The 22,205-nt window shown below is 43.0% G+C and overlaps 1 protein-coding gene across 1 annotated transcript in view; it reads right to left on the bottom strand.

Moving 5' to 3' along the window:
* Window positions 1-4,811, bottom strand: part of LOC126456463 (uncharacterized) — a 274,840-nt gene extending 270,029 nt beyond the window's left edge. The window contains exons 1-2 of the mRNA XM_050092214.1: window positions 4,684-4,811; window positions 3,752-3,888 (exon numbers count right to left, since the gene is read on the bottom strand). Coding sequence (XP_049948171.1) covers window positions 3,752-3,888; window positions 4,684-4,811 — 265 coding nt within the window. The remainder of the gene's footprint in view (window positions 1-3,751; window positions 3,889-4,683) is intronic.
* Window positions 4,812-22,205: the final 17,394 nt, after the last annotated feature.

The following is a 22,205-nucleotide window of genomic DNA, read 5'->3' as shown; positions in this document are numbered from 1 at the left end:
TAAATCTGTTCTCCAAATCTGATGCCTTTCCTACCTCTTTGAGTCTTTCTATGTTTAGTCTTTCCTTTGCTTTATCTCTCCAGAGTTTTTTCAACTTCACTTGTATTTCTCCCATCACTAGGTTGTGGTCTGAATTTATATCCGCTCCTGGATAAGCTTTAGCATTCTTCAAACAGTTCCTATACCTTTTTTGTATAAGGATGTAGTCCAGCTGATATCTTTCCCTATTAAAATTTGATATCCATGTGTAACGTCTCCTTTTATGGTGTTCAAATAATGTGTTACCCACTGCTAATGAATTTTCTTTACAAAAACTAATTTGTCGTTCACCTCTCTCATTTATTATTCCTAACCCAAATTTCCTACTGTATCTTCATTTTTTCATTCACCCACCACTGCATTCCAGTCCCCCATGATGACAATGCAGGCATTTATATTTTCTTTCTCGATGAGTTCTTGTATTTTCTCATAATATTCTTCCTCTTCCTCATCTCTGTGCTGGCTGGTTGACATATATACCTGTATTAATACCAACTCTTTTGATCTACCCTTCAGTCGTATCATCATCAGTCTTCCATCAATATATTGTACCTTCATTACCTTATTTTTCAAATTTTGCCCTATCAATATTCCTACTCCGTTTTCACCACTCTTGATTTCCACTAAGTAAAAGAGTTTATAATCACGACTTTCTATCTCCCCATTCTCTTCCCATCTCATTTCACAGAAACTGAGGGCATTTAATCTGTTCCTTTTCATCTCCTGTTTTGCATTCTCTAGCTTTCCTGCCTGCAGAAGTGTCCTTACATTCCATGTACCAATCCGTATCTTTCCTCCCTTCACTGTCCCTTTCTTCCTTTCAAATATATCTACTCTCAATGTGTTCCCCTCCCGGAGATCTGAATGAGGGGAAGTTTTAACTCCGGAATCTTTCACATGGAGAGACATACCATGTACTGCTTGGGAATGTAATGTGGTAGTTTCCCGTTACTTTCCACATAGGCAGTAGGATGCCCAGCCTAAAGTCAGCCGCTCATCATGAGTCAGACGCTGTCTGTAGCCACCGCTCTGGGGTTCAGTCGCTACTTGTACCCTTTTTGTACCCAAAGAGAAAAGGTGCCTCTTCTGCCAGCTCCACTGTACCGAAGCCCATCTTCTTCGCCTTCGCTGCCGTTGAGGTCTTCACCGTGTTCCTGGCAAGGGGCCCTCACGAGGTACTATCACCCGGGCCAGGTGAACCAAGGTTTTTTAACGAGGTGTAACTCCTCCCCCTCCTCCTTTCTCAACCGGGCTTGGGACCGGCTATGGCAGATTTAACTTATGAATATTTTAAAACGTATTTGTTGGACTATTTTGATTCACAAGTTGATGTGGCAGCCACTAGGTCAAATTATTTAGTTGTCGTAATCGAAACAGACAATTCTACCGCGAGTGGATAACACAGTTACAAGGACTTTCCAAGGATTGTCGTTTACAGTGTTCCAGTACTAACCGCAAACAGTCGTATCACTGGTAAGGTATACGATTCTAATCCATCCTTCACATGACTGGCACCAGAATGATCTACTCAGATTAGAAAACCTGTCATTGACCACGTGCTTCCCCCTCATTTCGGCTTTTGAGCAGTAGTCAGGGCTCCATAAGGCCCATCAAGGGTGTTTGCCGCTCATCACATACGTACGATCCAGCCTCAACCGTGAAGACTGCGTGTTCCATCGGGCACGTCTCCCTCTAGGCGGGATGTCGCGGGAAACCATCGCAACCGGAAGTTACTCCCATGAAGTATTTTCTTTTATCGCTCATCAACACCAGCAGTGCTACTTTCACCAGTGAAACTGGACGTAAGACGGAGTTTGCCAGTCATTCCTAAAAATGAATATGGATAGTACTAGTATGGACAATTCGACTCTGGTTCGGATATAGCGAACTATATACGTGGCTCAGACGCCTTCCCCATCTGCAGTAAGTTTTTGATATTACAGGTGGTTATTAACGATATCCTCATCACTTTTCAAATAGGCACTGGGTCTGAATTGGGATACATGTATGTGCCTTGGTTCACCACCATTCTAGTCATTTGCCAAACATTTAAAAGCTACAGCGGTAGCGCCATTGATGTGCAGAACCACTTCAGTGCAAAGATTCAGCATCATGCAGCATCTCTGTTGTCCCAAATCTTAGTCATCAAATCGATGGGGGCTCCTAACATCATGGGTTTAGGACTCTTTGATTCCCTAGGTTTGAAAGTCCACAATTCAATGAACCACATCCAATCGTTCATACCTCTCTACAAAATATGCCTCAGTGTTTTACTACCAGATGACCAGCGTCACCGACTGTGAAGTATATATTTTCTTGGAGCTATTGGTGACGCCTAGATTTTCAAGTCATGGAATGTACCTTTTGCACTGCAGGACAAGCTTCACCTCGATCTACAAAGACTGCAAGAGGAAGGAATCCTGACCCCAATTTCCAAGAGCCAGAGGGGTAATCCTATTGTGATGGCTGAAAAACCAAACGGACGTTTGAGAATTTGTGGGGATTTTAAGTGTACTGTCTCTGGCAATTTTGCCATGTTAACCTCAACATATGGGATAGGATAGGCGTCGGTGGTAGATTGTTCTGCCATGTACAATCTACCACCGACTTCTATCCTGTCCCATATGTTGAGGATAACATGGCAAAACTAGCCAGTGGCAGATTGGTCACAAAAATCGATCTCACGGACGTCTATCTACAACTACCCTTGGCTGTAACCTCTAATCGCATCTAAGGTACTAACATGCCTTTTGGCCTTTTGCAGAATAATAGACTGCCCTTCAGCTTTAGCACCACTCATGCAGCAGTCACATTTCGAAAATATTTGAAACATCTAACACAGGGAATTCCATACACAGCCAATTATCTGGACGATATCATCATCAGTGGCAAAAACGCAAAAGACCTCACAACAAATTTGTAAGTCTTATTCAGCGTGCTCAAAAAAAGCAAATGCTGTTTACTGGTATCACAAGTTGAATATCTAGGACAAGTTTTAAATGCCTGAAGAATATATCCCACTCCACACTATTTGGAGGCCACACAAAAACTATCAGTTCTAGGGGATACCAAACAACTAAAATCAGCGTTGGGTCAGCTAACCACTACAAAAAATTCATTCCTCATGCAGCGGCCATCATCAAACTGCTCCATCACCTTTTTCACAAAAATGTTAAATGGTATTGGTCCTCTGCTTGTGACAAGCCTTTTGGAGACTTAAAACAGGCGTTGCTCCAGCCAACGTGTCTCATGGCTTATTACGCTATGCAGTTACTGTCCGTTGTGATGTATGCATCAGGATATGGCCTTGAGGCCGTTCTTTCTCACAAAGTCAAAGGCATAGAGTGCCCTATTAACTTTCCAAAACTGACACTGGACAGCATAACTACAGTCAAATAGGAAAAGAGGTCTTTTTGCACTAACATTTTTATGACTGTGTATATGGACGGCTATTTAGTCTTTTATTGACCATAAACCACATTTGCTCATGCTAACATACCTACCAGGACCACCCAGCATCTGCAATGGTGGACATTGTTTCTCTCAGGGTACCACTACGACATCCAGTACCATTCCATAGCGCAGACACATTTTCCTGTCTTCCAGTAGGGCAGGACGCTAACACTGGAGCTGCACCTGAGGTCTGCTTCCATACAGACGCATAGGTGGAGGACACCGTCGTACATCTGCTACTAGATGGTACAACCATTACCCACACGTTGCCAGAGGACCCGGTCCCTCGTGTAGTCATCCAGTTTGTGCGACACAGATGGCTGGCAGATTGCAAACTCATCAAGCAACCCAGGGCCCAGGCATATTGGCACTGTTGACATGAAAAATATACTCTTACTGCACAGAAGTAATAGAAACAACAGAGTTATCATCCCAAAAACACTTCAATGCAGGACATTGCTGTTACTTCATCAAGGTCATTGGGGTACAGTCATCACCAAAAAGTTGGCTTGAAAATATATCTTCCAGAAGAGCATCGTCAAAGACAAAAAATGGTTCAAATGGCTCTGAGCACTATGGGACTCAACTGCTGAGGTCATAAGTCCCCTAGAACTTAGAACTACTTAAATCTAACTAACCTAAGGACAACGCACACATCCATGCCCGAGGCAGGATTCGAACCTGCGACCGTAGCGGTCGCGTGGTTCCAGACTGTAGCGCCAGAACCGCTCGGCCACCATCGGCCGGCATCGTCAAAGACATCAATGATCTCAGCGTACCAGACATGCAAGAACAAGCATGCAATTCAAGTAAGATGGTAATGGCCATGGCACGAGACAATGTCCCATTGGTCTGGATTTCACCAGGACTTTTATAGGTTCCCCTTGGTTAATCTTAATCGATACAGAAACCAAATTTCACTATTTCTCTCGGGTTCAATCGACTTTTTCAGCATACAGATCTTATCACATATTTTTTCACTGAAGTATTACCAGAAACCACTGTAGCAGATAAATGACCTCAGTTCACATCAGCAGAAATTCGCAACTTTTGTAGAGAGAATGGCATCGCTTTTATCCATATGATACCGTTTCATCTGGCTTCCACTGGCCTGTTTGAAATTTTTGTCCACACCCCCAAAACTCATGTGTTGAAGCTGCACCAGCATCATGGTCTTGAAGAGGCGCTTACCTTATTCTTTGCTTCCTACTGCTCCACACATCAAGGTAGGCCGAGCCCGACAGAAAACCACAACAATCCCAGTTTTCCATATCCGTTCCACCACTCATATACCCCCACCCAGCTGTCCTCACCACCATCGCTATACCTTACAGGAAGCCGTATGGGCACTGGTGTTATCCAGGGGAGGGCAATGGTCAAGGTCCAAGTGACAGATCGCACCTGCTGCCACAAGCGCTTGAATCAAGTACACCCTCACAAGACTCTGGCTGCCCAAGCACCTCTTCCAGATCTGGCCCACACAGTTCCCGGGAACAACAGCAACTGCTGCCAGCTGCTCCAGCCTCAGTACCTCAAAGCCATGGGTCCTGTAGATACCACTCTCCCAACCGACACCTCTTTAGTAACTGCCGCTCCAACCCCTTGGATGTTGACACAGGAGCCAACTGGGTTTCCCGCTTCCTAAGAACATAGCCAGCAACAACGCCGACTTCCAGGATGCCAAGATGTGTCACAATATCTCCTCTGGGGAGGGGAGGGGTGGGAGGGGAATATGCTGTGTTGTGGCACATAGCTCGCCAGCACGCCAGGTTGCCTATGTCGAAGAGCGCAGGGGCCACGAGACGGGAAGCAAAAGAGTGTGTGTCAGTACAGCAATAGCAGAAACTAGCCACGTTATAGAGAGCAACTCCGGACGCCACTACTGATACTCCGGTTGCTTCTCTTTATTTATTTGCAACATGCTCCATTACAACTTTTTGTAATACTGCATATATGTAATGTGTGTGTGTGTGTGTGTGTGTGTGTGTGTGTGTGTGTGTGTGTGTGTGTGTGTGTGTGTGTGTGTGTGTGTGATGATGATGATGATGTGAAACCTGGTGCCGGCACGTAGCACCAAGGGAGCCTGCAAGCTTAACGTCCCCATGCGACGGACGGATCACCATCAACAGTGTCACACTCCCCATTGCATGAGACACTGCAGAGACATTTGGTTTCAAACTAGGACAATATCACGAAGTAATCAAGATCTGCACGCCACCAACCCTTGCCGGCAAAATACTAGGAGTGAAAATTTTTCCACCACTACGATTCGAACTGGCTTAACCTCCAGGTCGGGCGCCACCACACAAGCATGCATTAGCGACCTTGACGACGAAGGCAGGTTACTCCGAGTATCTGTTTCGCTGCAAGTGGCAGCGACATCGCTCCTAGAAGCTGCAGTTAGCGCGGACATATTTGTTTCCATTTCGTCACCTGGCTACAAATAGTTCACGAGTAATTCGTCCACCTGTCGGTATTTAAGCCATCGCCTGGCTCGTACCTGGTAGTTGCAGCCAGCCAAACAGCCAGCCAATCTAGGATCGCCACCTTCTGGAGCCACATGGAGCTGCCAGAAGTCATTGTCCTGGCTGTGCAGAGACTTGGTCTCTGGACACTCAGGCCTACCAAACTTTGGTAGCTAGGCTCGTTACTGTGATTTGATTAAGAGACAGTCCTCCCACGATGAGGTCCTTAAGACTTTGACGCTGTCATATAATTTGTGACTTGGCCATTCTAGGCGAATAGTTAAACGTTGACTTAAACTATAACAAAGAGTTTAGTAAGACAGAAACTTAGACTGATAAACTATTTTTGTGTCCTTGTGAATTTATGCTCCAAGATAGAGAACAGTGAATTTGTGTTATTATTAATAAATCTATTGTTTATTGACTACCTGGTTGTTATTTTTCTGCACCAAACCTCGGCATGGCCACTTCACAGAGAATCAATGGCAGCAACAATAGCTCTATCCCAGCTGAGGATAGCTAGCCGTAGATGAGCTGTGAAGACAGCCAATCATTTCTGCCCCATCAGATCGTAATTCCTCTTATACAGTGAGCCATTTATTAACTGGAGCGCTCATTTGCTCGGTTTCTCATTCTTCAAGGTTTCTATGGTTTTCAGCAATGTTGGATCTTCCCTTTGTGCGACAGCAATGTCTTTTAACGAAGTGATGACTGAGATCTCATCCACAATACAATATTCTAAAATCATTGGAGGAAGCGGTAACAAAACGACTATTCATGTTGGTGTGCCAAATATATGAGTCTGGCAAAATACCGTCAGACACCATCCACACAATTCCAAGACCCGACAAGTACGAGAATCATCGCACAATTAGCTTAACAATCATGCATCCAAGTTGCTGACAAGAATAACATACGGAAGAATGGAAAGGAAAATTGACGAAGTGTTAGATGACTACCGGTTCGGCTTTAGGAAAGGTAAATGCACCAGAGAGGCAGTTCTGAAGACTAAAGAAAAGTCAAGACACGTTCATAAGATTGGTCAACCTGGAAAAAGCGTTTGACAATGCAAAATGGTGCAAGGTGTTCGAAATTCTGAGAAAAATAGAAGTAAGCTATGAGGAAAGACGGTTAATATACAATATACACAGGATTTAAAAGGTTATAATAAGAGTGGATGACCAAGAACGAAGTGCTCGGATTAAAAGCGGTGTAAGAGATGCAGTGTTTCACCCCTACTGTTCAATCTATACATCGCAGAAGCAATGACAGAAATAAAAGAAAGGTTGAATTAAAGTTGAAATTGAAAGGATATCCATGACAAGATTTGCTCATGACATTGCTTTTTTCTGTGGAAGTGAAGAAGAATTACAGGATCTGCTGAATGGAATGAACAATCTAATGAGTACAGAATATGGACTGAGGGTAAATCAAAGAAACACGAAAGTAATGAGAAGTAGCAGAAATGAGAACAGTGAGAAACTGTGAGAAATGGGTGATCACGAAGTACATGAAGTCAAGGAATTCGCCACCTAGGCAGCAAAATAACACATGATGGACGTTGCTAAGTTACAGAAGAGTTGTGTCTGGCCCCACGTGGACAATGCAGTAAAAGTTTTCCCTGTAATCATAACATTGGTTAAGGAGTTATATGCCATAAGGATTATAGAAGTGGTGCACCACAGTAATTTAAGCTGTTGTATTTACCTTTCTTGGCTTAACATAATTTAAATCGCAAGTAAGGCTGTTAAGCAAGAATTCATTGGCATAACTTTATCTTAAGCTGTGCTCAGCCATCAAATAGCACTGCACGATTTGTTTGAGTTATGATGTTTGGGCTGCTGCAACACGAATAAGTAAAGGCATGGATTTGGGGAAGTCTTGTAAATTTCGCACAGCTTTGGCTAGAAGGTAGTAGTTAAGGGACCGATTGTCACATTGGATACCAGGCACAGGCAATTGATATTTAGCAACCAATTCTGCGAGGCAGGTTTATAACGCTGCTAGCTGGTGAGAAGCACAGCCCGGAGGACATTGTGTACAAGTGTGAAATAATCAGGGTAGCACAGGGCACTGACGTGCCATGAAAAACCCATACGTTGCAATTACAACAGTGCCTAGCGGCCTGTGCATAGGGGCCAAAGCAAGCTGAAGAAAGCTGACATTGTAATTACTAAGGAGTATTCCACTTGTCCCCTCCAGAGGAACTACGTCAAAGGCATAAGTAAGCGAGTCCGGAAGCTCATATAAGGCAGTCATGTCACCATTCCATCTGTATCTAGAACCAGAGAGAATCGTGGTTGTTGCAGGCCAACTGTGTCAACCTCTGGTGATGGATGTCGGCAGCCAACTGGACCACTCAGAGCACCACCAACCTCCAATGCACAGATGCAACACAGCTGTGGAGGGGTAGGCCGCGCCTCGGATCTCCACCGACACGAGGAGTGAAAGGGCTGCAGACATATGCCCTCTGGGTGACATCATCCAGCAGACTGCAAGCTGTCATCTGTAGGGACGAGGTTGGAGCATAAGCTCGTAGCCTCCTGGGTGCAGGACTGCCTGCAGTCACTGGCCGAGCTGCCCTGAGCGGAAGGCTAGAGCTGCTAAGGCTCACTACAATGGCGGCGGACGGTTGTTTCCCTTCAGCACTCTACATGGGGATCACGAGTTGCCCTTGACGGAGCCATCAGCCATGTCTGGGCTAATGGCACAATCAACACACGAGACTGCCACTTACGCGTGTTGTGAGTTGGAGCACTATGTCTGCAAGACTGAGCGACCAGACACTGATGCAGCAGATTCTGACACTGGCATTGGCGCTGATCCACACACGCAAGCTGCATGGCGCCACTGGGAACAGCAGAATGCCGGCTGTGTACCTTCGATGCAATAAAATCAATGGCACACTTGCCGGTGATTCTCTGCACGCTTAGGTGTGACTCCCCCCCTCTCCCCCAAACCATACCTCCCAGTCATTCTGAGCTCAGATGGAGGGGAAGGGTTGTAACAGGGCAATAACAAGTTAAAGTGCAATGCTGAATGATAAGCCAATGCAGTGTACATTAGTAATTGTGTTGTATGTGTGTGGTTTGTAGTGATTCATGTCCAATGTGTGTGTAAGTCCGTTGTAATTAGGTCACATGTACTGTGATTCTTGTCCACAGGGCCAAAGTAATTAAATCCAGATTTTTCTCTGGTCAGTTTTATTAACGTTTTATTGAGTAAAATTTTATTACTGAATGGATATACTTCCAATATATCAGTCTGTCAGGATAGATGTTTTAAAATTTTTATATAAGTTATTGAGGGCTTAAAGAAAATGAAATTACTTTTGTGTAATTTTAGCTATCTGCAGTACTTTCATAGTTTGTCTGTATCATTGTTGGATTAACTACTCTTCTTTGTGGTTAAATGTAGGCTGAGATCAGTGCTTATGACTGGAGAAACCACGGAGTCCAGCGTGTCCCCCTGAACTGATGATGGTCCTGCAACCACTAGGCTGGCAGCCCTGTAGACACCTAAGAGTACTAGCTTCATCTAAGGGATGTTTTTGCTAATAAATGGTATTCGACTCAGTCTCATCATTTAATTACCAACCACAAAAAATCCTGCACACAACGTAAAATAAGCATGCTTCATAACAAAAATAGTTATAAGACCCGAAGACGACAGCAAACCGGTTGTCTTACATAAATATTTGTCCAGAATGTTCTTCAAACCAGTCATGAACTGTGTCCCTGTGACACGGCGATTTGTCACCCATAAAAATTCCATTGTTTTTTGGGAGCAAGCCATTCATGAAGAGCTGCAAAGGTACAGATGCTGCATATGATTCAACCTGATGACAGATCAATGAGCAATGCTTTTGCAATTGAGATCCAGAGTCGCATTGACAGTGTCCCAGATGATCTGAAAGAGGGTGATGTTCGAGGACAAAACTTGCTTTCCTGTGCTCAGTAAGGTAAACCGACACAATGTGAGGATTTTGGGCTCTGAGATGCCCCACTTTAGCATGGGACTACTGTGCAACAGTCCAAAGGTAAACGTGTGGTGTGTTCTTGGCTCTGAGCACTATGGGACTTAACTTCTGAGGTCATCAGTCCCCTAGAACTTAGAACTACTTAAACCTAACTAACCTAAGGACATCACAAACATCCATGCCCGAGGCAGGATTCGAACCTGTGACCGTGGCGGTCGCTCGGTTCCAGACTGTAGCGCCTAGAAACGCTCAGCTACCCCGGCCGGCTGGTGTGTTCTTATTCATGACCATGTGGTCTGACTGTTATTCTTTGCAGAGGCATCAATAACCCTGATTGTTTATCGGGACATGTTGGAACAGTTTGCAGTACTGCAGCTCAAAGAACTGCAACTTGACATCATGCTCCAATAGGGTGATGCTCCACCTCAGTGACTGATGCTCGTTAGGATGGCTTTGGATGACATATTTCCAGTTTGTTGGACTGTCACAGGAGGACACATTTCATGGCCCCAAAGTCTCCAGGCATCCCAATGTCAGATTTTTATCTCTGCAGCTTTGTGAAGACGCTATCTACCAGGACCCAACACGGGACTTGGAGACATTATGAGCTCACATCAGAGCAGCAGTTGCACATGTAAATGAGGACATGCCAGTCCAGACATGGGAGGAAATGGCAGAGGCGGCTTGTGATCATACACTAATGCACTACAAATTATACCATTTGCCTTCGAACGCTTGCCAGAAATTGCATTAAAAGTAAACCATTTCTCTTTTATGCATGCTAATATGCAATTAAAATGGAAGAGAACATGTTTTGTAGTGCTCTTTCTGTGATACCTAGAAACCAGCGGCAAGTACTGAAATGATGGTCTGTCACACTACAATCAGTCAGAGAAGGGATGCAGCTCTCTCTCTTTGACTGCATGTGCTCCGATGTCACATCATCCCTTCTAGCACTAAGGGTACTATGTTGTTCACAGCACCAGATCAGTATGTTTCTTTGAAAGTGCATTTAAATCTGACAAGGGAAGGATGTGGAGCAGGCTCCCAGATTTGACTCAAACTATGTGAGTAGAAGCAGATAGATGCCCCTTTCAAGTTCATCAAATATTTTGCCTGAGAGGACTGTAGGAACAGATAAAACACTCTCTAAAGCTTAACAGGTAGAATATGAGGAATTTTTGAACAGTAGTTGATGGAACAGTGCTGTTGCTCAATAGATAAACAAACATTTTTTTGAACTTGTTGGCAAGAACTGCTTTCTGTAAAGTAACTTTGCATTTTCAGAAGATATTTAAACTCTCAATATAACCTGCCCATATAGTCTTGTGTGTTAAAGGTTGCTTCTGGAATGGGGAAGTGCACCAGCTCCTGAGTGAAACACCATGATGGATTAACGATGAAGGTCGGTGTACTGACCAGCCTGGATGTAGTTTTCAGGCAGTTTCCCACATCCCACTAGGTACCGAGCTGGTAACCAGGTCTCACATCAGTTAGATGACTCACAAACATTTAGAAAACTTTCATCCAGTTTCACATGAGTAACATTGCATGCAGACAGTTGGTGTACACATATTCAATCCTGGGCGGGTAACAGGGTGGCGACAGGAGGTGTATCTGGTTACCCCTTAGCTAACCATGCCACATCCATTAATAACCATGCTGACACTGTGGTGAAGTGTGATAAAAGCTCAAGAAAAAGAAGAAGTAGTAAAAGTAGGAGAGATAGTTTTAAAATTGCCTAATTGTGTATTTTGGGTTTCACATATCTTCAGAAAATGCAAAGTTAAATTATTGAAAGCTCGTCTGGCCAACAAGTTCAACAAAACTTGCTGTTTTGTACAGAGCAGCTGCAGCATACAAAATGCCATCAAAGCAACAACATAACAGGATTCTGACTCACATACCAACTCTGTGACTCTCTAATTAGGGATGCAGTGAAAATTAGATTATGTCATAGCAACTTCAATAGCGACGCTGTGTATTCACTTAGCAATGCATGGAAGCATGCACTTGATAAAGAAAGAGTACAGAGGAAGACTTCTCATAGTTTACTGCCTAGTGTAAGTAGTGATGGTGGATAGCAAGTGCAAATGTATGGACATATATGGCACCACATCAGGGTGCACATCTCCTTGTGCATCTCTGGCCATGAAAGGGCAAGCATCATCAGTTTTACAATAGTCAGACTGAGCCTCTGATGATGATGACAGAGGCAATCATCAAAAGGTTTGGAAATTTTACAAATTTTACACAGCAAGTGAACCAAGCACTTTTTATCCTATCCTGTGAAATTGCAAAGTTTCAAGAACCATCTTTGAGCAACGAATTTAGGAATGTACTTCAACCCCCTACATATCACTCCCGTAAGGATTACTTATACAAGATTGGACTACAATGCACACTGAGGCATGTAAGCAATCATTCTTCCAGCGTTCCACATGTGAGGGGAATGTGTAGAAACACTAATAAACAGTACACTGGGAGATACCAGTAACACCTGTCATGCACTTCACAGGCGTTTGCAGTTTATAGCAGTAGATGTAGATCACTTGTAGGGAGCCCTGCTATGTCCCATGTTAGGAGAAGGCAAGCCTTGAAAGGTAGCAGCACTTAATTGTAGGCTAATAATTTTACCCCACAGGGAAACGGCAGCAAAATATTTTGTGCAGTCACTGTGTATGTCTGAGGCCAGATTCAGCATATTGAGGCAACAGGATGTAACCAGCGGCAGTTTGTGTCAAACATTGGAATGAATGATGTGTGCAATCTGTCCTCAGAGATCATATATGGGTCATTCCAGTGTCTACCAGAAAAGATTGAGAGGATCAGCCTGGCTCATGAAATTTCAAAAAAGCTCACACACCACAAAATGGTCGCCAGAAGTGACCAACTCTTCCTAGTTCATAGTCAAATGGAAGGCTTGGACAATATACATTGAAGGTTCTGTGATGAGCCAGGTTTCGAATTTCTAAAGTGCCCCATGGGGTTCAGAACTTAAGCATCCCCCTTCATGCCTCAGAGTCTGTTACTCAGGTTGCTAACTCTGTATGGTGTGCGCACAAAGGATTTTTAGACTAGGCAACTCACAAACCAGTCCAGCTGTGAGTGTGTGAAGTATTTGTGTATGAAGTGTCACCATTCATGAGACTATAAAAATCCCAGTGATTAACTGTCAAAGCATAACAAAGTGCAGGAGTTTGAAGTAATCCTAAAATGCAGCAGAGCTTGCATATTACCAGGTACTGAGAGCTGGCTAAAATCCAGAACTGACAACAGTTACCTCTCTGTGGTTGAAATCAAAAGGACAGACTAATAAAAATGGTGGTTGTGTATTCATCATGGCAGACAAAAAACTTACATCCACTGAGATGGCAACTGAATCTTAATGTAAGACTATTGGGGCAAGACTCGATGTGAAGGGTGAGTATAAACTTGTAACTTAGTACTTGCTCTGAAAACTGTTTCAAACAGATAGCTTCAAAGCCCACTCATGGCAGGAATTTATGAGATCTAATGGCTCTAAATAGAGCTGAACTCGGCACTGCACCTGCTGGTTCCACACACGCTTCAGTGCAGACATATGCTGCTGCCATCCATCCTGCAGCTACCCAAACTAGTACAGCAGCCTGACACAGGCACATCAGGTCGCTCCCCTGCTTCAAGCTGCCTCACTACGAAACATGACAACACTCATCATATCCCACATCTACATTTCAACAGCACGCGGCTCTTCGTCTATGACAACTATATTAGAGCATACTTTCTAGTCAACACGGGCGCCAATATTAGCACACTGCCTCCTCAGCTGGCACCCGGAAAATGTACACCATCTGTCATAGAACTACACGCTGTGAACGATTCAGTGATTCCTGTAATAGGCATGGCCTCTATCTCAGTTCAACTGGACAACCACACCCCTTGCCCATGGACGTTTTTCGTGGCCGACACCGTAGAGCCAGTGTTGGGCGCAGATTTTTTGAGGCATTATAATCATCTTATAGACTTGGGTAGGGCCTTACTACTACATCGCGATGGCTGCATGCCAATCAGTGGAGTAAACAGTGACCACCTACCGATGGATGAGACTCCGCTGCCTGTTCCTCCTACTTCTGAAACAGTACTGGACCTTATGCTAAAGTGCCAGGCATTGCTCGAGGAGCTTAAAACCGTGACTACTGCATACACCAACCTCCGCAGTACCTATGTCAGCTAACAAACACCTCTACAACCACTGCTCCGAGCTCACGGCACAACTACACATCACACAGCAAGAGCTGTTGTCATGCCAGCAAGAATGAGAGCCACCCGCCCAAGATGCCGCCAGGCCTTCAGAACCACAGGTCAGACCAGTGCCTCTTACTTCTGGTGATGATGCTCCCATGAGTGGGCCACCCAAAAAAAGTGATACTGCTCTCATGAGTGGGTTGAGTGTAAACAGTGAGATCGTCTCCATGAGCGGATCGTGTGCCTCACGTGCTATTCCACATCAGCCCCTTAAAAAGATTAATATCATACACGATGGTACTGTACACAGAATTAATACTACTCCTGGTCCACCAGTCTGATGCCGGCCCGACCGCCTAGTCCCTCACAAACTAAAGGCGCCAGTGACACAATCGAGGTACTGTTACGTGAGGGCGCATCAGGCCGTCAGACAGTGCATGGGCCTCACCGATTACTATGAGAATGAAAAAATATAAAAGTGGCCCTGTGCAGGGACTATAGACATTTGAGCATGTGCACCACCATTTAGTTACCCCATGCCTAATATTAAGGACTGGCTGGTGCAACCATCTTTAGTGTGATTGACTGCAAAAGAATTTATTCTGAGATCCGAATGGCCAAGGAGGACATCCCAAAGATGGTAATAACTAATCATTTGACCTATTTGAATTCCTCTTTATGCCCTTCAGACTAAAGAACACAGTCCAGACTTGGCAACGGTTCATTGATGGCTTATTTTTTGCCATGCCCTTTTTCTGTTGTTACTTGTATGATGTAATTATCTTCTCACAAACAGCTCAAGATCATGAGAAACACCTTCAAGTGTTATTCAACAAACTAACAGAGCATGGTGTTGTGGTCAATGAGGATAAATGCCAACTCTGGCAATAATGTGTTATATTCGTAGGCCACCTCGTTTGCTTTGGTCATCTGCCCCACCCCAGAAAATATAGACCAAATCCACAACCTACCACCCCCAACAGACTATCAAGAGTTGTGACATTTTTTAGGGGTAATTAATTTTTATCAACACAACTTCTGCTGCTCACAGAGTCACTCTGCAGCAAGAACACGTCAGGCAAATGTAAGCTCACTTGAACTGCTCATATGCAAGCAGCTTTCGAGAACATCAAAACCGAGTTCACTCAGACCACCACCCTGGCACTCCCATCACTAGACACATATATGCTTATAATGACCGATGCCAGTGACCATGCAACTGGGGCAGTGCTACAACAGGAAGCCACCGGTGCAACCCAACCCCTACAGTTTTTCTCATGGAAACTTATAGACTCCCAGAAAATGTGGTCAACCTTTGACCATGAGCTTTTGGCAATACAGGGCGGTTTATACTCCCAAAATGACATCGAGGGCTGGCTACTTACTATCTACACAGTCCACCACCCTCTGGATGACACTATTAAAACCCCGCCAGCCAATACCTCCCCTCAACGAATGTGCCACCTTGACTTGATTTCACAATATACTATGGGCTATGGACATCTGTTATGTATGGGGAGAAAAAAGCACTGTGGCTGACTACCTCTCAAGACTCGCTGCCAAATCGGCATGCCCTGACTTCAACCAATTAGCAGAAGCACAAGCAGCTGACACTGACATTCAAAACCTGCTATCTCGACACACAATGGGTCTCCAGCTCAAGCAGTGCACCATCATAGGCATGACCAAACTAGTTTGGTGCAATGCATCACATGGTAGGTAATGACCAGTCATCCCACAGAACTTCAGCAAAACAGTTTTCGGCCTCCTCCACAACTTGTCTCACCCTGGAGTATGCCCGACACTCAAACTCATGATGGGACATTTTGCTTGGACTAACATCAAATGGAAATGCACTACGTGGATGAGAGCCTCCATCCAATGCCAACAGGCCAAGACAGGACGTCATGCCTAACTGGCCTTCAGGAAATTCCCATCCTGAAGGGCCGTTTCCAACATGTCCACATAGGCCTGGTGGGGCACTCCCAGATTCAAATGGATACAAGTACATCTTGTCAGCCATAGACAGACAATCGATGGGTGGAGGTCACACCTCTGACTAATATCTTGGCCAACACTGTCGTCCGAGCTTTCATCACACTATGGATTGCACGCTTTGGCTTCCCAGAGTCCATGACAACTGACCAGGGCTGGCAGTTTGAGTCGGACCTGCTCTCTGAGCTCTGCCGCCTCTGTAAGTCCCACCAGTTCCACATGACGGCCTACCATCCTCAATCCAATGGACTTGTGGAAGAGTGGCACCATACCCTGAAGACAGAGCTTGTATGCCATGACCAGGAGCAGTCTGAGACCCTCCCCTATGGGGGATTTTGAACTGTAAAATTTCTCTCACCACGATGGGCCATAGTGCTTATCACTTCATTCCCCATACTCTCCACTGACATGACACAAAAAGAGTAGAACAAGCTATACTGCTATTAGCTTGTGGCAGAAAAATAAGATCTGCCCTACTGGATTTATGTGATTTCACCATATTCCACAGTTTTCAGTTTCTTTCAACATGTTATCAATTTTTGTTATTTTTCAGATGAAAATAAAATTAAAATACTCTTAAAACTGCTTGCTTGTAGGTGTGACTTATTGTGGTAAGAATCAGCATCCCTTTGGAACTATTATCGATATGAAACATAAATCAAAAACAAAATTATTTATTTAGGTATACCAAACTATAAGATAGCTTTGTGTCCTGCCCTCTTCCCCCACATGACAGGCCATGTGGGCAGGGTAATTACAACAATGTATAAGGGGCGATTCAAAAGTTTCCATCTGAGGACAATGCTGCATTGAATATGCAATGTAGCACAACTCCAATGCAGGTGTATGCAAACCAACATATAGGATAGGGATTAGTGTGGCATTTATGTCTTTCAGACATGCAAAAACGTGACGTATGGCAAGATTATTACCAAATGCATCCAAACAGTACAAACATGCTGTTATTTTTTCTTTGCTGCCAAAGGGCAGACATCTGTAGACATCCATCATAGAAGAAGAACATCCATGGAGTAGCATGTCCCGTGAAAACCACCATTGTGGAATGGTGCAGCAATTTCCATGCTGGTCATGATTCAGTGCAATATGCTGGGCTACCTGGAGGTCAACCTCATCCATTGTGGACCGCCTCAAGTGGGAGACACTCAACCACCTGCCCTATAGTCCCAATTTCTCCCCAGGTCATTATTACATCTTCAGTCCCTTAAAAAAGGGCTTGAAGGGTTGACAATTCCTGTCAGAGAAGAATATGCAGCAATCAGATACGGCATCTTCATGCACGAGGACACAGTAATTTACCAAACAGCTATTTTCAACCTGGTGCATCAGTGGGATGATTGCCTCAATGGCCGGCCAGAGTGGCTGAGCAGTTCTAGGCGCTACAGTTTAGAACCACGCAACTGCTATGGTCACAGGTTTGACTCCTGCCTCGGGCATGGATGTGTGTGATGTCCTTAGATAGGTTAGGTTTAAGTAGTTCTAAGTTCTAGGGGACTGATGTCCTCAGAAGTTAAGTCCCATAGTGCTCAGAGCCATTTGAATCATTTTTGCCTCAATGCTCATTGTGATTTTGCCTCATTGGCATACCAATTGTGGACTGTACATCCTTCAAACAGAACCTTTTTGATCACACCTTATAATTAAGTGAGTAATGAAACATTTACCATAAGTTTGCGAGTATTACTCTATATTTTACGGGACATATAAACTAACATTTCCATTCTTAAAGTGTTTTTACTGTAATGAGTCTGACTTCTGGAGCATTAACCTTATTTTCTAATTCATTTAAAAGGCCATTAGAAACAGAATGTATGAGAATGTTATATTTAAATGGTAACCCTATAATCTTAACATTGAATGGATGATACAAAAATTACATTTACTGCCGTTTAATGTTGGCTTAATTAAATTAACACATGACAGTGCACAGTATTAATATGTCCCAAAAAGATGCACGTGGAAATGTGGTTTTTCATGGGGTCAAATCTTGCGTTCTATTGATCTTGGGGATAAATGGCCAATTGTTTTGGATAGCTGCTGGCCTAGTGACCATTTGTATACGTACTGGGAGAACTGACATACAGTAGCTATCGTACAGTAAAGCGTTAATATTTTCTCCAGCCCAGGCAAACTGAATATTAGGTGTGGTCTGGGGTGGACATTTGGCATCTTATAAAAGCACTATTTGTTCATAGGTAGTTCCTGAGAAAACCCTGAAAAGTACCAATTGTGGGGATGGCACTTTTATAATTTCTATTCATGGCAAACCATCGAAATTTTTATGATATGTTCTTAACATAATGTCCTCAGGAAACCTTGAAACTTTTTTATTATCATTATCGGTGACCAAGATCCAGAGGTCAAAGTTATTGTAATTATGCATGTAAAATATGTATGTAATATCAGGTTTGAGGTGCAAATGTGGTTTTCACTGACATAGTGAACACATGGAAAGGGTTCCCTGGTCATCATGAGGGTTCTGAGGTCACCAAACTACATTTTTAGTCAGCATTTTTTCACCAATAAATCTTTATGATATACTGTCTCTATATAATAGTCATTTCAAGCCTATACTACTCATAATGTGCCCAAAGTAGTAATGCAGTGACAAAAAATGGGCTAAGACTTGTCTTAACAAGCCTGAAGAGAACTTAAAATGACTGCCAAAAATCATACAAAATGAAACAGACTGCACAGTCAGTAAAATATTTCTAATAACATATTTACTCTTTTAAGATATAAATCATAAGCCAAGTGTTTTTGATTAAATGTGATCAATAGCCAAAGTACCCAGAAAAAATGTGAAGCGAACAGTTTTTTGTTAATCTTATTTATGCATACTTGTCATTTATATGTGTCAAAGTACATGAATGTGTCAATGTATATGAATAAACTGTCAAAACTTTACATGCCCAAAGAATTGTTTTTATATAAGCAGCACACCTTGCTGTAGCAGGAAAAAGAAGGGAACCAGCAGAAAAATGCTCATGTTGGATCACAGAAAATGTGAACATATTCCTATTTAAAAGAATCTGACAGAGAAGTGGAGAAATGTCACTTCAGATGAAATGGACATTCAAACACAATCTTGGTTACACTAAGTACTGCAAACGCCTTCTTGCTATCCCTGTGACAAAATGTTTTAAAACTTCCTCAGACTGGGTGTTGGTACGCTATTGGAAATAGGTCCAACTTACATATTAGGTATACTATTGTTATACCACTATGAATGAAAATCTGAGACACTCTAAAGTATAAATTTTAAAGTACTTCAAGTGTTGGTAGTCACTATTTTATTTAAGCCTTGGTTCTTTTACTTCAAGTGTTAGTGATCTCAGACACCATACTTCCACTCAATAGATATCGACAGAAGTCACTGTAAGTTCCTGATGCTAAGCTGAGATCTGATCTCTGAGGAGTGTAAGGTGTGGAGAAATCAGGAAGGAGAACTTTGTCACTATGTTAATGCGGGACGTAAGATGGAGAATATTATCCATCTCCTACACAATAATGCCACTTTAGGCATTCATGTGTGCTGATAACCAGCAGCGATGATGTAAATTACACACAGAAGTAACAATGTCCTGTAAAAGAATATCATAGAGTTTTTCATGATGAAACACTCTCATTATTGCTTCACTACAGTTGAGCCTCTTAAAACATGTAGTTTTCTTGCTTTTAATGAGAAAATGGTTGAATTGTAATCTAACCTAGACCTCAGGCTACGCTACATATCAGTCTGCGACCACAGAAAGCTTTTCAGCTATTAGGTTCATTGGTAACTCACTACCAAACCTTTGCATTTTGACCTAACCTAAACCACAGTTTCTGTTGCAGATCAGTCTGTTACCACAGAAAGCTTTGCTGCTTTCGCATTCATTGGATTTACTACAGATCAGTGTGTCATCACAGAAATCTCTCCTGCTATCAGACTTGTTGGCTTCACCAGCTTACAACGAAAAACTGTTGCATTCCAACCTAATCTAGACCTCCAGCTGCACTACATATCAGTTTGTCACCATAGACATCTTTTCCACTGTAAGATTCGCTGGCTTTGCCAACTCTTATCCATATTGTCACACTCCATCCTAATCTAGACCTCCAGCTTAACCAATCCATTATTGTGACATTAAGCTGTTCTGTTGATTCATGAGGTATCTACTTTCTCAGAAATTCTGGACTTCTTCCATAATGCTAAAAAAATATACCTCTGGAATAAATGATGACTAACTGAAACCCTCAGCTGCCGACAGGTGTTGTTGATATACCTCGATGTGGACAGCTGAAAATGTGAGCCCCGTCCAGGACTCGAACCCGGGATCTCCTGCTTACATGGCAGACGCTCTATCCATCTGAGCCACCGAGGACACAGATGAATAGCGTGACTGCAGGGACTTATCCCTTGCACACTTCCCATGAGACTCACATTCTAAACTGTCCACAATTCTACATATGTAATGTACCTTATAGACATTTGCCTATTCACTCATTACTCGCGCACGCTTTGGCGATTCCCGTAAGAGTTTGGGCAACCTGTGCACATTCGCACAGACGAAGGTCAATGACTGGGTAGCCTTTAACTATATATATATATATATATGAATATATGTGTCTGCTTGTGTCTGTATGTGTGGATGGATATGTGCGTGTGTGCGAGTGTATACCTGTCCTTTTTTCCCCCTAAGGTAAGTCTTTCCGCTCCCGGGATTGGAATGACTCCTAACCCTCTCCTTTAAAACCCACTTCCTTTCGTCTTCCCCTCTCCTTCCCTCTTTCCTGATGAGGCAACAGTTTGTTGCGAAAGCTTGAATTTTGTGTGTATGTTTGTGTTTGTTTGTGTGTCTATCGACCTGCCAGCACTTTTGTTCGGTAAGTCACCTCATCTTTGTTTTTATATATAATTTTTCCCACGTGGAATGTTTCCTTCCATTATATATATATATATATATATATATATATATATATATATATATATATATATATATATATAGTTAAAGGCTACCCAGTCTCATATATATATATATATATATATATATATATATATATGAAGACAGTAATTGTTCTCGAAAGAACAGATTACTGTTGTTGACTGTGCAGCTTTTCCCTGAAATAAATGATGACTAACTGAAACCCTCAGCTGCCGACAGGTGTTTTTGATATACCTTGATGTGGACAGCTGAAAATGTGTGCCCCGACCAGGACTCGAAAAGCTGCACGGTCAACAACAGTAATCTGTTCTTTCGAGAACATTTACTGGCTTCATATATATGTTAAATAAATTTTCTTCAGCAGTTGACGATCATCATCTATTGGTTCTAAAGACATTGTGCTACATAGAACTCCAACAAAGTAGCATCTTGCACTAAACCAGATATCTCTGATTGGATAGTGTTGAAGTGTTTTACTTTCCTGTTTGAGGTTTTATGTAACTGCTGGCTCACTCCTTATAGCTGAAGCTGAGTCAGAACACTTCCTGATATCTGTCACTCGAAATAACATCTGACATATTTACCTTTTTATTTTAATTTGGTCATTGTAGCTGATTTTCTTCAAGTAGAGGTCCTGCTAATCAGTGCCTTTGAAATCCCATGTGTAGCCAAGGAAAGGCTTGACTTCTTCAAGTTCTGCAGCTGTTATTGGAGCAAAAGAAGATAACTTTCACTCATATCATAAGAAAGCACGTCCAGTATTTTCCTTTCACAAACAGATATTTCTTTAAGTGGTACAGATCATGAATTTGAATAGAACATGCCTTTATATGACATACACCTTCAAGGCACAACATAACAAAACAGTTTACAATATATTTCATTTTACACAAAACCATCTTGTCTTTTGTTTTCATTCTTGGAGAGTGTGGTTGCTCTTTGACAATCAAGCCACCACCAAGTCGCGATGCCAAAATGTAAAAGGCCCCACCCACAGCAGGTGAATCCCTTTATTTGTCACCACTTCTTGCTGTTTTCTCATATTCCACACCTCCCATTTGATGTCAGCTCATAAGAAAACAAACACCTGTGCATAGTATA

This window comes from Schistocerca serialis, chromosome 2 (genome assembly GCF_023864345.2).
Source record: "Schistocerca serialis cubense isolate TAMUIC-IGC-003099 chromosome 2, iqSchSeri2.2, whole genome shotgun sequence".
Taxonomy (NCBI): Eukaryota; Metazoa; Arthropoda; class Insecta; order Orthoptera; family Acrididae; genus Schistocerca; species Schistocerca serialis.
The sequence above is the reverse complement of the archived record's forward strand: the minus strand, read 5'-3'. Positions and strand labels throughout refer to the sequence as shown.